General features: G+C 32.0%; 1 protein-coding gene across 1 annotated transcript in view; it reads left to right on the forward strand.

The window, feature by feature from the left end:
* The window catches only part of galnt9 (polypeptide N-acetylgalactosaminyltransferase 9), a 115,702-nt gene that overhangs the window by 15,263 nt on the left and 81,353 nt on the right, over positions 1-19,086 (forward strand). The window contains exon 2 of the mRNA XM_073840540.1: positions 4,110-4,290. Coding sequence (XP_073696641.1) covers positions 4,110-4,290 — 181 coding nt within the window. The remainder of the gene's footprint in view (positions 1-4,109; positions 4,291-19,086) is intronic.

Here is a 19,086-nt window from a genome sequence, read left to right on the forward strand (position 1 = left end):
GTGTGATTTGAAAACTGATACTTCTGCACGTTTTGGTCACATATACAGCTTCATATGCATGAGTTTTCTAACTCAGTAGGTTTGCTCGGTAGCTCACGCAATACGACGTTGCACTTGAGTGATGAAGAGCTCAGGTATGAACCCCATGAAACTACGGTTCGACAAAACACCTCAAATCCACATAAGGAAGTTAAAATAGCACGGCTGCCTCAACAAATGTGCTTTTATATCACTTTTACATTAGATAACACTATTGGTTAGGTTTAGGGTTGGGTTTGGTGTAGGGAATATTTCCAACATGATCATTAATCTTTAGCGACACTCACTGGATATTTGAATTCTGAACAGCCGCAATATGTACCTCAAGCAGCGTAATAAAAACTCAGCAAACATGCCTGTACCAGTGTAATAAAAACATGCCACAGTCACGTATTGAATGTGTGTTTTAGCACCACTCTCTGGACATTTCACTTTGAAACTGTTGCGAAACAGGCAGTGAGGTACATAATTACGGTGTTGCAAGAAATGCATATAGAGGCATGTATTGGTTCCATACCAGGAGCACGATTGGACGTCCTTGGTCTAAAAAACCTGGTCAAGTTGGTTTTCAGCTGGTTTAGTTTGTTGGCCAAAACCCTCTAAACGAGCTTAGACTGTTTTGTTGGTGAAAATGTTGTTTGATAACTTTTGGAATTGTATATATGTTACGTTCATGGAAATGATATGATGTTTCTCTTCAACATTTCATGTTGTATTAGTAGAACTCCACATTAAGTCAGTGTGATATGCAGTTTCTCTCTGCCATAGACAGCTGGCTCTTAGGGATTAGTGTCAAAATGCCAGGCCGCTATGTAATAGAATTCTCTCAACACAGCCAACAGAGGCAGACTTCGAGACAATGGCAATAACAATGACAGTGAAAGAGACACAAAACCTCAGACGGTTACAGAAAGGCATTACCATTTCAGCTCCAGCTTGCGAGAAAAACTCTTGATCCAAGAGCTCAGCCTCCAAGACAAGTCAACACTCTGGGAGGTCACGACTGCCAGGAGGAGAGGTGCAGTCCTGGGATGCTTTATGTAGATCAGATGAGACAGAGCCATTTGTGGTGCAAGTCTAGTTTGTAGGGTTGAAAGTGGAATAGGGTTTAATGCTGCACCAACTGGTGTTTGTGAAAGCGACTGGTTTGGATTCCAAGACGCAATTTCTACATTCGTTTGCCAAGCACGGTCACTGCCTAAAGCCAAACCATCCAAGCAGACCTTCTTAACAAAAACACTTAGAATAATTCTGAAATGATTCACATAAATTCTAATGTGATAGATTGATGAAATATAATTTCTGTGCACAAAAAAAATAAAGCAGTAAGCCACTTACTTACGTGGTAAATTGATTCTATGATGTGTTTTAATTAAAATTTTTATTTAAGCTTTAATAATATTATGTCATTTTTTTTGAGTTTTTTTTTTTTTTTTAGTTTTGTAATATTTTGTAACATTTCTTTTTTTTTTTTTTTTTTTTTTAGTAATTTTAGGTCTTAAATTTAAACTTATTTCAGTTAGTTGCCAGGGTATTATTTCTATATATATATATATATATATATATATATATATATATATATATATATATATATATATATATATTTTTTTTTTTTTAGTTTTTCATCTAATACTTTGTTTGTTATATAGCCTACTATAATTTTCTTAACATATTTTGTAATTGGTATTATTTTTCGGGGGCTTATTTTTTATTTTATTTTTATTTTTATTTTGGTTTGTTAGTTTTTTTTAATATTTAGATTTAGAAAGAAAAAAATATAATTTTTTAAAATAAAATATTTTGTTAAAAATATTTGTTATTTTATTTTTGTTTGTTTTTTAATATATATATATACAGTACAGACCAAAAGTTTGGACACACCTTTGAACCAAAGTTTTCTTTATTTTCATGACTGAAAATTGTAGATTCACACTGAAGGCATCAAAACTATGAATTAAAACATTTGGAATTATATACATAACAAAAAAGTGTGAAACAACTGAAAATATGTCATATTCTAGGTTCTTCAAAGTAGCCACCTTTTGCTTTGATTACTGCTTTGCACACTCTTGGCATTCTCTTGATGAGCTTCAAGAGGTAGTCACCTGAAATGGTTTTCACTTCACAGGTGTGCCCTGTCAGGTTTAATAAGTGGGATTTCTTGCCTTATAAATGGGGTTGGGACCATCAGTTGTGTTGTGCAGAAGTATAAATAGTATATATATATAGAATTAAATATTTTATAGAATTAAATATAATTCCACATGTGTTAATTCATAGTTTTGATGCCTTCAGTGTGAATCTACAATTTTCATAGTCATGAAAATAAAGAAAACTCTTTGAATTAGAAAGTGTGTCCAAACTTTTGGTCTGTACTGTATATATATATATATTTTCTATTCAGCTTATTTTTTTATATTTTAATTTCTTTGGTCATATTAGTTCTTTAATTTAAACTTATTTTTATTTTAAGTTTTTCCTCTAATATTTTATTTGTTATATAACACAATTTTCTTAATGTTAAATAACAAAAATATTTTTAATTGTTTTTGTAAATTTGTATTCTTTAGTTGCCAGGGTATAATTTCTAGAGTTTTTCATCTAATATGTTATATCCTAAATCTATATCTTTCATCTAATATAATATAATATAACTTAATTTTCTTAATGTTAAATAAATTATTTTTTTTTGCTTGTTTTTTTTTTCTTTATTTGTCTGTAACTTATTATTTTTTATTTAATGTTTTTCATTTTTTTTGTAATTTTAGTTCTTCAATTTAAACTTATTTCAGATAGCTGCCAGAGTAACATTTCTAATTTTTTTTTTACATTTTTATTTTTAATATTTTCTTTTCTATCTAATATTCTAATCATTTTAAATAACAAATACAAATATTTGTAATTGTTTTTATGCTTTGTTCACTCTAAAACTTTTCATTTCCCCCCCTACTACACTGAATACTTCGTACTTTTTGATTGGATTTTTTTTTTTACATTATTTTTTATTTAATTAATTATTTTAAGCAGTTTTAATATGTATTTATGCACTTATGCACATTATATACGCACTGTCACTGAGAATACATTTATTATGACAACAAAAGAAAAATAATACGATTTTTAAAGAAAACTATAAATATATTATATAAATATATTAATAATAATGACTGGCGAAAATTTATATAGAATGTACAGAATATAAATGCTTTGTTTGCCATTGTACAGCAGCTTCAAACATTCCACATATGAACTATAATTAAATCATTTTTAATGCAGATATTCTGAAGTGCAATCACACAATTAATGAACAGAGAAATTAAAATATAATTAGCTACAATATATTTCTGTCTTTCAATGCAGAACCATTTTAGAAGCATGTGCTAAATGTTTTTGTAATTTAAGGCTTTAAAATGAACATCCTTGGATCATACAGTTATTTCTGAAACGTGATAGAATTTTTATGTAGCCTTTAATAATTCAGTGAAACACATCATTTTGCTCTTTTAAATGTCAAAATGAAACGGCATCTTTAATAGGTCTGTTACACTTGTTTCATCCCTTTTAAAGAGCTTTGCAAAGGTTTCAATCCAGGCTTGTCAATTACTCCGACCAAAAACTTAAGCAGACCACAAATATTCAACATCTGATAAAATGGATTTTTTGCCTTGTTCTTTAAGTCTCAAAATATCCAGCATTTGATGTGCCTAGTGCCGGAAACAACCCTGGCATCAATCCCACTCCAATTAACATAGAGCCAGAGAATAGATTGGACATTTTAGGTGTATTTCCAAAGGGAAGGAAGTCTCCGAACTGACATCCCTTTAAACACAGTTCACTTCCTTTCCACCTTTCCCCCCCGGGAGGTCTGTAGGAAAGAGGTGACAAAAGGCGAAGGTGGTGTCTTGGTGTCCAACATCCAATTATCGCTCTGTACTCTTGTTCAGCAGTTGTGATTTGCGTGTCACCGGTGGGTTCTCCCGCAGTAATGAACCCAGTTTCGCTTTACTGTACTTATGGGATATCTTGACCTTTGTCATGTTAACTGAAGTCAAATCTTTTTTTTTTCCCAGGTCTAGCCAAGCCCATGGGTCTGGTGGAGGGTCCTGGAGGTCTAGGACAGGGCGGCGCAGCTGCCACTCTGGGGGAGGACAGTCGAGAGAGTGAAGGGAGGTACGAGGAGTACGGCTACAACGCCCAGCTGAGCGACCGCATCTCCTTGGACAGGAACATTCCAGACTACAGGCCCAAAAAGTGAGTATGCTGCAGTGACTTTAAACACAGAACATGCCCTTGGAGGTTGAGATAAGAATAGACGTCGAGACGCAATGTGCAAAGACATTTGTTCTAGTCTGTCACACACAAGATAAAAAAGAGGTGCAATTTAATGCAATGCAATTGCTTTTTTGCAGTGTTATCTTTGTATTTTATTTAATTTTATGTTTTGTTATTTTCTTTTTTTGTTTTTGTTTTGTTAATATTTTAGTAGTTTGTTTTATAGATTTGTCATTTCTATTAGGTTTTGTGTTTTTTAATATATTTATATAGTTTTAATTATTATTATATTATATTATAAAACGGTTAGTTCCATTCCTCAATTCTGATTGGTCAGCAGCTGTGTCGTATTCATGATACGGCACTGCTATGACCGCTTCACTCAACGGTTTTGTGTATCATTGAGCCCCCTTAGCAACCACCCTTAGCAACATAAACACAGCTGCAGCAGTTAGGGACTACTTTTTACAGCGGAAGGCAGTTAATGATTTTACTTTATGAAAATGTACAACTTAATATATAAAAATTAATATATATTTTTGATTTTAATATTTTTATTGTGTGGTAACCGTTTTATAAAAGCAATAAGGTACTTGAGGCCATGCTGTATCATGAATAAATTACGGCTGAAGGGCGTTGCTAGGCACGACGCGAAGCAGAGTGATTTATTCACGATACAGCACGGCCTCTCGTAACTTATTGCTTAAATATTAATTATATTATATTATATTATATTATATTATATATATATATATATATATATATATTTTTTTTTTTTATTATTACTTTATTTTTCAGTTTTTATTTATTTATTTATTTTTTGTTAAAGTTTTGGGCTTTGGGGTATATTATATTATATTGTATTATATTATATTATATTATATATTTTTCTGTTTATTTATTTATTTTGGTTAAAGTTTGGGGTTTTGCTTGTATTGTATCATATTATATTATATGTTTTTTTTAGCTTTGTTATATTATATTACATTAAATTACATTACAGTATATTATATTATTTTTTCAGTTTTCATGTATTTATTTACTTTTTTTGTTAAAGTTTTGGGGTTTGCTGGTGTTATATTAAATTATATTATATTATATATTTTTCTGTTTTTATTTATTTATTAATTTATAATTTTTTATTAAAGTTTGGGGTTTTGTTTTATATTATATTATATTATATTATTATTTCTTTACTTTGTTTGTTAAAGTTTTATGGTTTGCTGGTGTTATATTATATTATATTATATTATATTATATTATATTATATTATATTATATTATATTATATTATATTATATTATATTATATTATATTATATTATATATTTTTCCTGTTTTCATTTATACATTTTTGTTAAAGTTTGGGGTTTTGCCGGTATTATATTATATTATATTATATGAATTATTATATTATATTATATTATATTATATTCTTTGTTATATTATAGTACATTATATTATATTATTTTTCTGTTTTCATTTATTTATTTATTGTTAAAGTTTTGGGGTTTGCCTCTGTTATATTATATTATACTATATTATATATTTTTTTATGTTTACATTTATTTTTTTGTTAAAGTAATGGGTTTCTATTTCTGTAATTTTATAATATTTTATTTATTAAAAGTCAAGCCTTTTTTTTTTTTTTTCAAGTTAAATTTTTTTTAATGCATTTAGTTTTGGTTAAATATAGGACCCTTGCTTGTGTATTGAACATTTTATGGAATCCACATATTCCTAAAGAGAAAATTGTGCCATTACATTTTTTTTTTTCACATTTTTGTTTTGTTCATACGATAAAAGACAGTAGACCCTATTAACTTCATTTTATGGAAAAAACTGTTACTGTATGCATGTAAACATTTCAAACAAAATAAGTGTGAGTAAATCATGGTAGAATTTTCATTTTTGGTTTTAATTACCCTTTAATTATTCATTCACTCTATTTTGTGATATTTTCTGGTTAAAAAAAAGAAAATTTAGGTTGGAACGCAACAAAATGTGACTTTATCTGCTGCTTTGACTTATCCTGCCATAAATGCCATGGCCCTTTATAACCAACTACACTGCAGGGTTGATATTCAGACAGCGTTATACAAAGAAAAGGGGTTTATAAATAGCCCAGTGGCTGAATCACTTCCCACATTTTAGCATTACAACGCCCTTCAGGGGAGAATCACATTAATAGAGTCAATAGCTAGCAGTGAAAAACCATTGTGTTAGACAAAGGAAATATTACTGTGTGGAATAGTATCCCTGCCCAGTAGGATAGTGTTAATGGTAGGAATGTTAATAATGCAGCAACAGTCCAGGGGTATTTTATATGGGGAAAAACGACCTTAGAAACAGCACTGGAATATTAATGGTCATTCATAAGAAGTTATATATTTAGAACATGACCCAAAGTACAGATCCAGTGATTGAGACGAAGTAACCGTATCCAGCTTATCTTTTAATATTTTGAAAAAATGCAGCTTTTTTTTCACCCTGATGGGTCTGTCTAATTTTAGGCCATTGTAGATGATGGAGGCTGTCTTGCAATTGCTATTCTGAAGCCCCTTGAAGTTGTTGTGATTCAAGCTGTGTGTAAATCACGATTCATTGTGTGCTTTCGTCTTGGCAATAATGCTTCCTGCTTGCATCTCTGATAAACACAATCATTCACGCTCCTGTACACAAACATGTGTTACCGATATCTCCGTGTGACTTACACAATCCAAGGCATCACAAATCTGACCCTCATGCTGCAGGAGGAGAAGGTCCTGTTATATGCCTCTTGATGTTCTTGGTATAAAAATGGAAACATCATTGTAATGATTTCTTTAACAAGTTGGTAGAACAGGGTAGAAGCGTAAATAATTCATATGCTCCTTGTTTGGTAAGAAACATGAAAAATTAAAATGGACATGTCTCACTGTCATAATCTTTCATTTAACACGGGGAAATGTGTTTGTATCATTGTATCATATATATATATATATATATATATATATATATATATATATGTGTGTGTGTGTGTGTGTGTGTGTGTGTGTGTGTGTATATATATATACACATACTGATTAAAAGTTGGTAGGATTTTTAAAAATGTTTTAAAAAGAAGTATTGTATGCTTATTAATGCTGGATTAATGCTTGTGTGAACTTTCTATGTTTTAATCTTACATTACTTCAGTCTTCAGTGTCACATGATCCTTCAGAAATAATAAGAAACATTTCTCAACTCTTGTCCTGTGGAAACTTGATCTTTTTTTCTGGATTCTTTGATGAATATGACATTCACAGCATCCTATTTGAACATTTTAACCCTCTGGGCCTCTTCGGTCATTTTTGACCGAAAAATTTTATGTTTTGAATTTTTAAAAATCGTAGCTTCATCAGAATGAGATGACACTTGGTGACTTTTGTTGCATTAGCTACGTGAGTACAAAAAAAAATCAGTGACATGATTCGGATATGTTAAAGGGTCAAAAAAAAAAATAGTCACACTTGGCTCCTTCGCGGTCAAAAATGACCGACATAGGAAATGAATGGGAAATACGAAAAAATGTGATAATTCAGATAATCTTTTGGTAATACAAGCTACAAATGAGCAACTGTGCTGAAAAGAAGTGTTCAGCAAGCAAGGACTGACACTCTAAAATAACAAAAGTACAGAACTGACACACACATGCACACACACGCGCGCACACACACACACAGACACACACAGAGACACACAGAAAAAAGCAGAAAAATGCAAAACCTGATATTTATCCAATCAAAAAAATATCTAAACCTTGCCAAAATTTATCTTTTAGAATGTCTGAATATATTTCTAAATGCAAAGCCTAATAAAATGAAGAAACAATAAAAAGAAAAAAAACAATAGGAATCCCAAAGCCCCTGTATATATGTATATAGGGAGATACAGGAGTTTACATGGCATTATACAAGTTTTTATTTTTTATGCCACTAGATGGTGCAATTTTCACTTTAAAAAAATGGATTTTAAATGCTTTTACTCTATTTTAATGTGAAATGTTGTATTTATTGAAAAATAATAAATACATAATTAATTAAAAAATATAATATAAAATATAAATCTACTGGGAAAAAATTGCTCATTAAAACTGTATATATATTGCATAGATTCATAAAAAATGCTCAAAATTCTAAATAATAATTACAAAATATTATTGAACAAAAATATATTTAATTGATTTTCCTGAAGAAAAAAAAAAGTTAATTTTTAAGGCTTCGGTCACTTTTGACCGCGAGGGAGCCAAGTGTGACCCCTTAATGAGGAGGCCCAGAGGGTTAAATGTCTTTACTGTCACTTTTTATCATTTAATGCTTCCTTGCTGAATATAAGTATTAATTTCTTTAAAAAAACTCTTAAAACTGACCTCAAAATTCCTTTTCTCAATAGAAAAGTATTCTATTTGAGTCAACATTGTCTAACAAGAAAATACAAATCAAGCATTTTATTCTTTTAGATACATTGTTATGTTACTGTACTATAAGAACTGATATTAGATATTTTGAATTGTTAAAATAAATGATCTGCACTGGATGAAGAACCATTAATTTCACATTGACATTTATGTACATTTATTCTCATTAAATGTGTGACCAGATCCTACTAACTAGGCTGCTTTTTACTAATAGAGTAAATTTGTTCTTCACAATATCGTTCAGTTTTTTATCTGACCCCGTAGCAAACTGAAAATGAGGAAAGACACTATGCCATTCAAAACTTTGGAGACAGTAAGATTTTTTGTAATATTTTTATTCAGCAAGGAACCATTAAATTGGTCAAAACTGACAATGAAGAACTTTATAATGTTTATAAAATGCTGTTCTTTTTAAATATCTACTCATCAAAGAATCCAGAAAACAAATGGTATAAAATCCTTGGTATAACATGTACCAAGTTTGGTCTGAATCCATAAAGCATTGCGAAGATATAGCCTCATATCCATTTTTATGCAAATTTTGTCAAATTGCTTTTGTTAGCTTTTTGCCAGCATTGTCTGAAGACGATCTGAGCCAATTTTGGTGAAAATCAGACCAACCGTCTTATTATGAAAAATCTTGACTCGTAGAAATGTAAATTTTGGCATGCATCTGACTCGGCAAGAGCCAAGGAATAATAGGAAAAAGTTACGTTTCTGGACCTCACGGTTCAAAAGTTATTAGCAGAAATATGAGTGCGAATTTGGCATGTTGGAGGCGAGAGAGTTGAGTTAGAGACTCCAAATTTCTCACATGTGATTCTATAAGATTCATAAAAATAAGTTAAAGCATTTGAAAAATATGGCTTTTTTTTTACTACAAAATTCAAAATGGTACCAAGTTTGGTCTAAATCTGCTAAAGCATTGCGAAAATATGTCCATTTTTGCACAAATTTAGTCAAATTAACACGCTTTACAAAAACAGTTTGGTAAATCAAAAAGCTTTTGTTAACTTTTTGCCAGCATTGTCTGAAGATGATCTGAGCCGATTGTGGTAAAAGTTGTACAAACTGTCTAATACAAGTTTAAAAAGGTAGATTTTTGACTAAATTTAATATTGCAAAAAATCTCGACTAAAATCTCGATATAAATTTAATTTTTGGTATGCAATCAGGTCAGCATGAGCCAAGAAATCATATAATAGGAAATAATAATAGTAATAATAATAATAATAATAATAATATAAATAGGAGTGCACATTTGGCCTGTTGGTGGCGTTAGAGAGTTTGAGTTAGAAACTCCAAATTTGCTGTGGTTAATAATGAGACTGTCCTCTATCCGTGTGCCGTATTTCAGAACTTTCTCGCAAGTGATTCTATAAGATTCCTAACAATATGTTAAAGCGTTTGAAAAATACAGCTTTTTTACTACAAAATTCAAAATGGTACCGTTTGGTCTGAATCTGCTAAAGCATTGCAAAGATGTAGCCTCATGTCCATTTTTGTGCAAATTTCATCAAATTCCTTAATGTGCTTTACAAAAATGGTTTGGTAAATCAAAAAGCTTTTGTTAACTTTTTGCCAGCATTGTCTGAAGATGATCTGAGCCAATTTTGGTGAAAATCAGACAAACTGTCCTATTGTAAAAAATCTTGACTTGTAGAAATTTAAATTTTGGCATGCATTTGACTCGGCAAGATCCAAGGAATCATATGAAAATAATTTGTTTCTAGACCTCATGGTTCAAAAGTTATTAGCAGAAATATGAGTGCAAATTTGACCTGTTGGTGGCGCTAGAGAGTTTGAGTTAGAAACTCCAAATTTGCTGTGGTCAATAATGAGACTCATAAACACATTAAAGTGTTTGAAATATACAGTTTTTTTATTACAAAATTCAAAATGGTACCAAGTTTGGTCTGAATCTGCTAAAGCATTGCGAAGATATAGCCTAATCTCTATTTTTGTGCAAATTGCGTCAAATTCATTAACATGCTTTACCAAAACGGTTTGGTAAATCAAAAAGCTTTTGTTAACTTTTTGCCAGTATTGTCTGAAGATGATCTGAGCCAATAGGGTGAAAATTAGACAAACTGTCTAAGACGAGTTTAAAAAGGTAGCTTTTTTGACAAAATTTAATATTGCGAAAAGTCTCGACTCATATAAATTAAATTTTTGGTATGCATTCAGCTCAGCATGAGCCAAGAAATCATAGGAAAAATTTAGGTTTAAAAGTTATTAGCAAAAATATGAGTGCAAATTTGGAGTTTAGAGTCTAACTTAAACACTAGAGAGTTTAAGTTAGAGATTCCATATTTGCTATAGTTAGGCCTCTATCTATGTGCCAAATTTCATAACTTTGGTGCTTGGCCCCTAAATGTTATATTGATTTCTAAAGGGTCATGTGACACTGAAGACTGTGGTAATTGTTGCTGAAAATTCAGCTTTGCCATCACAGGAAATGAAATACATTTTTAAATATATTAAAAAACATTTAATTGAATTTGTAATAATATAATTACAATGCTACAGTTTTTACTGTATTTTTGATCAAATTAATACAGCCTTAAGACTTAAACATTACAAAATTACAAAAAACATTAATTTTATTTTTTTTAATTCCCTGGCGCTAAACATTTGAACTGTTCAGCAGCTATACTGTGCAGACATCATTACATGAGGTTTGAGGATGGTTTATTGTGTGTATTTGTGGATTTGGTCTTTGTGGTGTTTGGGCCCCAGAGCCCAGTGGTCTTTTGATCCGGTCCTGTAGAGGACACAATCACTTACATTCAGCCAGCAGCACTGAGCCTCAGAGTGGTATGTGTTTCTGACGCTGATGCCCTGCAAACAGTTGTTGATGTGTTTCTTGGCTAATTGAGGAGTCATTCTCCAAAGGTCTTTGATGTCCAGAAGGGGCAGTGCATTGATGGCAGCTTCTCTCTTTAATGTATGTTTAATTGCAGATCTCCTGGTTCTACAGTCTCTCTGGTCGAAGGTCTAATTGATGTGCTTTCTCAAACAAAGGCTGCATATTTTTATGCAGCCACAAGAAAAGTAGTCTCTTAAAAAGGTCAGGCTGACCTTAGCTGAAAGTACTTGACGCAAATTAATTTACCACCAACCAAAGAAAACCAATCGATATAACTACATCAAGGAACCATTTTATTATTGACTCAGGAGAGAATGAAGGAGGAAACTGTATGTAAGGAGACTGAACGTTTACAAATGAATGAAATGAATTGGCGCATTGTGGAAATCAGGAAAGTGTTTATGTTTTGAGACGACTGATAAGAGTACATGGATTGTTACTTTTGTGGTTTAGTGGGGATGAGATCAAAAGGGTGTTGAGAACTATCAACACTCCTTCTTGTACTGATGAGATGTTTTCAGTGAAAACATGGTACAGTGACTAAAGGTTTTATGATCACAATCAGCACGCTGCTTCCAGACTGAAACCAGAACGCAGAGGAAGTGTTAGAGGTTAATGTGAAGTCTTACCGAGAGAAATGATTCAGGGAGAGGCAGAGAGGAAAGAGCGAGAGAGAGAGAGATGGGATACATCTTAATCTAGTTGTCTGTTTCTGTCATGCTTTGTTCCAGGTCAAATTATGATAACTGGACAGCCAGCTTTGGCTCTATTTCACACGGATGAGTCCATCTCTCATCCTGTTACAGCCCGTAGCTGCCTGCCCCTGTCCAGCCGTACAAATTCAGACTTGAGCAATGGCCTAGATTGCAGGTAGTAACTAGAGCAATGAAAGTGTAAAATTACTTATGGTCGTGAAGCTAAATGAATAGCCTACACGGCGCAGCCCACATTGTGTGGGAAAAGCATGTCTGACATTTGCGCATACACATTTGATAAGTCATCTGTAAATGAATATATATTGCATTAATAGCTGTTAGAGAACATAAAATAATAATTTTGTATTGTAGGGTAAGTAAAATGACTTAATTATGTATTGCATATTGCACAATTCAAAATAGGCTTGTTTTTCAGTGTTGACGTGACATTGCATTGTTGTTTTGGCTGTTTCACCTGAACATGGCAGTGCTTTTCACTCCTGTAATTACACGTAGAAGGATTTACTTGGATTTATTTTATACACTCGTGCACATTTTGTGGAAAAATACTGCTGGTGACATCAGTTTTGTATTCACGGTGCTTTGCATGAGCAATTGAGGAAGAAAAAAAATTAGGGATTGGAAAAACAGCAACCTGCTGGGAAGCTGAAAGAAAATGCTTTAATGGCCTGATCAATCAAACCTTCCCTTATGCTGCTATGGCTGCAGAACTACATGGTATTAGATGACTGTTATAAATAGCTTTGAATGATATTTGCACAGCTGTCACTGTTGAAACTATCATAATATTTTGTTTTTATGCACTGGATGTTAGCCATAGCTGTATGCTTGCTTTAGCACAGTCTAGCTGATATAAGCAATATTCCATAAATATGTTTGCTGCTTTCATTTTTTTGCTTTCATGGCCTGTTGCCCATGATTAACATCCAAGAATTGATCATTTGGACATGATTTGACTTTTGAGCCTCTGTAGTTTGGATAAAAATGCCTGCCAAATGAGTAGTTAAAGTTAATTCACTTTCATAAGGTATTTAAACACTGTATTTGTGTGAACAACCATCCTATAATAGTAAAAATCCATCCAGTCAATTTTTATAATCCCTATAAATCAGAAGCAGTGTCTGAAAACACTGCCCTATTTGCATTGACCCCGCCATAATTGAACCGCACAGTCCGTCCTGTTGATATTGTCACTGTAGCTCCTATTTACATATTGTAGACACTACCTGACCTCATGACGAAAATGTACTTGTGGGAACTTTTTTGCAGGATGCGAAATATGCACCAATAAGCATATATCACTGCAGTTTTCAACTGAAAAGAACACTAGAGGCGGTAAAACAGTGACCACTTGTAATCGTTTTTGTACACAGTTATGATTATAGCTCCATATTTCACTTTCCAGACATAAGATGAATGAAAACATGATGAAAGAGCTGAAAGATGAGAGATTTAAAAAACAAGCTAAAACGAAATGAGTTACTTAATGGACGTTTCAAGTCAGAACTGCGATGACACGTAAAAAAACAACATCACATAAAACGTACGTTCATCTGCACTCTTTTAGCGCTACTCAGTGGACATTTCACATTGAATATGTCACGAAATGTACATAGTGGCATTTCATGTCTTGCTAAAAAGTTCCCACAGGTATGTTTTCATCATGATATCAGGTTGTGTAAACATTACAAATATTAATTTTGGATGTCTCCAAAGAGCCGCTTCAGTTCAACACAGGATTTGCACTTGCTTAAACATCTAGGACAACTGAGAATCCCCTTGTATTTTCTGAATGTATTGTATTTTCCAAATCGCTAAAGCAAAAATGTGCTGTACAGCTAATGTGGTTAAAATTACCACGGTCTCTGACTGGATTCACAGCGAGCAGAGTTATGTTGTTAGTTTTATCCTAGAAAAAACATTCACCGTCTGCGTATTTCATAAATAATTTGACAAAATGGCTGCGTGAGATTCTCCAGTTTTGTTTTTGATGGACTATATGAAGAGCAAGCTATAAAGGTTCTGCGCTCTTCTAGAAAGGGGGGCGGAAGTAGCAGCTCATTTGGATTTAAAGGTACACGCACAGAAACAGTGTGTTTTTGCTCACACATAAAGCATGGCAAATTTGACATGCTATTATAATAGGTTTATGGGGTATTTTGAGCTGTAACCTCACAGATACATTCTGGGGACACCAAAGACTTACATTACATATTGTAAAAAGGGGTATAATGAGTCCCCTTTAAAGGTGTTGTTTTAGTTGAGATACTATTATAGTTTGAACATGTTTTAAGTTGAAGTTTTAGAGTTTTAGGGTTTGTGATTTTGGTAGTGTTATATTTATTTGTGGGGATTTCTTCTAATCTGTCTATATAGATTTATTTCTTTAGATTTCAGTTTTAACTGTAGGTTTTTAGTACATTAAGTTAAACTAAGTGAAAATGAGAAAGGTTTTCTTGGCACCTAGCTAAAACCTAGTGAACTGTGTTTTGGTAGTGTTGCGTCATTTTAGGCTGACTGTTCTCCACCTGCAGATAAAACACTGAACATCACCGTTACTGACTCACAAAGACTATGTGGCTCTTTCACACGTGTAAGTGTGTGGGTGCAAGTGTGTGTATTCACACAGGGAAAGCTGTTGCTCCAGATTGGGTGAAGGGATTTTCACTGAGGGGAGCAGAGCCATTAAATGACTGGCAGCAGGGGGGCTCAATGAACATTATCGATGTCTGTGAGGGGAAAAAAGTCAGATTTTTTTTTTTTCAAGTTGAATGGGCTTGAGAACCTCTTAGTATGACATATTAAGCAAAATATATGTTTTTTTATGCTGGCTTGTCTGTAAATTTGTAGATAACATATCATAAAAATCTGACTTTTTCTGTGTTTAAGTGCTATAATCTGGTCCCCCAACCCAGAAAATGTGAAAAAGAAGCACAGAACACTATTTAGAGTCCCAGCCTCAGAGGAGACAAGAGAGCAGTGGATTTATTGATTTATTTAAGTCAAGTCATGTCAAGTCACCTTTATTTATATAGCGCTTTTAACAATACAGATTGTGTCAAGTAGCTTTACAGTATTAAATAGGAAAATAAACCAAAACTCCATCGGTGACAGAAAAAACCTTGAGAGATTTACTGTATATTACGCTACTGTCACACAGATCGAATATAAAGATGTGATTTCTTTCCCAGCTGTTTACCTTCACAGACATAACCGACTGTTTTTGTAACTTGTGTGTTTTTAACATAACCTTGTGTGTATTAGACAGTTTAAGTCCAATAAGACATGAAAGAGAACTTAGTTTAATACTCACATGCCGAGTTACAGCCGCTTTCTGTGCACATGCTTCGGATGTATGTGCTCAGAAAACCATATATCAGAAGTTTAAACTAATTTTGTCTAAAATGCAAGATTTCAATGCGATAGACATGACAATTAAAACTAAACAGGTATTTTTTAGCAAAGTATCTGAGCTATGAGCTGAAATTGTACAGCCAAAAAAAATTGCACAAATTGCACTGCGTGTTTCTACCTCCATGCAAAATGATTTTTAATATTATATAATAAATGATCTTTGGGGTATGAGCTGAAACTTCCCAGACACATTCTGAGGACTCCTGAAACTTATATTACATATTATAAAACTTGGCATAATAGGTGTCCTTTAACATTTTTGAGGGTCGCATATTCATGATGAGCATAACGAATTTTGTGTAAATCCATAAATCCATTCTTGCATAAATTGTAGCACTGAACTGAGCATTTTACGCAAGAATGTTTTTTACATCGATTTACACACAACTCATTCTGCTGATTAAGGTCCTTAGATGTTACCCAACTATAGAGGACAATTTAAAGCTGCTGTAAGCAATGTTAGCCTAATAGGCATTTTGCTAACTTCTCTATTTTACACTATGCCATTGAACTGGACCACCTCCCATCCCTTCAACCGCATACCTCTTCTCTAAATCTCCGTCCTTCAAAGACAATGCAGCAAAATCCCAATGCATAATATGACTGACAGGCATAGGCACAACTCCAGGTTTTCTGAGGGCTACACCATGGTCAGATCCTTTTGCTGTTTACAGAGCCTTGGGCTAAAACAGAGACTTGTGTGATTTTCTTCAGCAATATCTGTCAGATAGAAATTTTATGCTAGGTATTTCAATAAAAAAGGGTTTACCACATTCAGAATTCACCATAAACAACTAGTATTTGTGTTAGTGTGATTGTGTTAGACTAGGCACAATTACCTGCTCTTCGCAAATTGTTACGGAAGATAATTTATGGAGGTTATAATAAAGGAAATGCCTATGCAAAAATTGCCACACTCATTGTTTTAGAGGACAATTAGTCATCTGTGATCTGTAATTGTTGTTTTGCAGTATGAATGAAAAAAGGTCTGAAGACTGAATGTAAATGTACTGAATGCTTTACATATACAGATAGTTCTGCTTCAAGAATATATATAAAAGTAAATAGTACCGGATTTAATTTAAAAAGTTGTAAAAATACTGTAACAATTCTATCACAATTGTATATACTATAACAAAATGAGTTTTTATGCAATATCAATATGCTTTTATTGTTTTGGTTGTATATAATTTGATTACTTATTTGTTCAGTACACCTTTTTGTGAGCCACCAACTTTGGTGTTCCTCAATAATGTGATTGCCCACAGAATTTTAATCTGCTAAATGCCAAACCTAGTCTCCGTAATCGTATTTTATGAAATATAACCTATTCCTGAGCCCTATAATCCTCAGACATATTAAAAGAGCTGAGAGTAAGTCCATACGGGCAGGAGCCTCATGCTGTTTTCCCAAAGCTCATGACCGCTGGAGGGAGGGATTTCACAGTGAGATGTTGATCGAGAACTTATGGTTGCTATAGAAACCAGTCAGCATTTACAGTGTGCAGTAAAGCCTATGGCGTGCCTCAAGAATAGGGTAAATGTGGGAATGAATTTAGGCTTTTTAGTGGCTTGTCAGGGTTTGTCAATAGCAAGAATGCAGAAAGTGTTAGCAACACAGTAAATATGCACATATTTATTAGTGGCAAGACAAATAATCTGAAGTTTTGAAATGTCAGGTTGTATTTTAGTTTTCAGCGTTGATGTACTTTGTACTAATGTAAGAACTCCTGGGCTCCTAAATGTAATGAAATGCTTTGTGTTTTAGCATTTTCATCTTATTCAGAACAGACTTTTTTTTTTCAATTTGATAAAAAACCATGCATTAAAAGAGACCTATTATGCACCTTTTACAATATGTAATACGAGTCTCCGGTGTTCCCAGAATGTGTCTGCGATGTTTCAGCTCAAAATACCCCACAGATCATGTATTATATAATTTTGAAAATGCCTGTTTTGAGTGGAAGAAGAAACATTCTGTTTTTACCTTTATTCTCATAATATTTCGACTTTATTCTTGAAATATTTCAACTTTATTCTCAAAATATTTGACTTTATTCTCGTAATATTTCAACTTTATTCTCAAAATATTTTGACATTATTCTTGTAGTATTTCGACTTTATAGTCATTGTATTTTTACCTTATTCCTATAATATTTCAACTTATTCTCAAAATATTTTGACTTTATTCTCGTAGTGTTTCGACTTTATTCTCATAGCATTTCGACTTTATTCTCGTAGTATTTATTTGTAGAATTTATTATTCTTAAAATACTTTATTCTCAAAATATTTTGACTTTATTCTCGTATTATTTTGACTTTATTCTCATAATATTTTGACTTTATTCTCGTAGTATTTATTTGTAGTATTTATTATTCTCAAAATACTTTATTCTCAAAATATTTTGACTTTATTCTCGTAATATTTCAACTTTATTCTCAAAATATTTTGACATTATTCTTGTAGTATTTCGACTTTATCGTCATTGTATTTTTACCTTATTCCTATAATATTTAGACTTATTCTCAAAATATTTTGACTTTATTCTCGTAGTGTTTCGACTTTATTCTCATAGCATTTCGACTTTATTCTCGTAGTATTTATTTGTAGAATTTATTATTCTTAAAATACTTTATTCTCAAAATATTTTGACTTTATTCTCGTATTATTTTGACTTTATTCTCATAATATTTTGACTTTATTCTCATAGTATTTATTTGTAGTATTTATTATTCTCAAAATACTTTATTCTCAAAATATTTTGACTTTATTCTCGTATTATTTTGACTTTATTCTCGAAATATTTTGACATTATTCTTGTAGTATTTCGACTTTATCGTCATTGTATTTTTACCTTATTCCTATAATATTTCGACTTATTCTCAAAATATTTTGACTTTATTCTCGTAGTGTTTCGACTTTATTCTCATAGCATTTCAACTTTATTCTCGTAGTATTTATTTGTAGAATTTATTATTCTTAAAATACTTTATTCTCAAAATATTTTGACTTTATTCTCGTATTATTTTGACTTTATTCTCAAAATATTTTGACTTTATTCTCGTAGTGTTTCGAATTTATTCTCATAGTATTTCGGCCTTATTCTCATATTTCGACTTTATTCTTGAAATATTTCGACTTTATTTTCGTAGTATTTTGACTTTATTCTCAAAATATTTAGACTTTATTCTCATAGTATTTCGACTTTATTGTCATTGCATTTCGACCCTATTCTCATATTTGACTTTATTTTCGAAATATTTAGACTTTATTCTCATAGTATTTCGACTTTATTGTCATTGCATTTCGACCCTATTCTCATATTTGACTTTATTTTCGA

The sequence above is a fragment of the Garra rufa genome, chromosome 5 (genome assembly GCF_049309525.1).
Source record: "Garra rufa chromosome 5, GarRuf1.0, whole genome shotgun sequence".
NCBI lineage: Eukaryota > Metazoa > Chordata > Actinopteri > Cypriniformes > Cyprinidae > Garra > Garra rufa.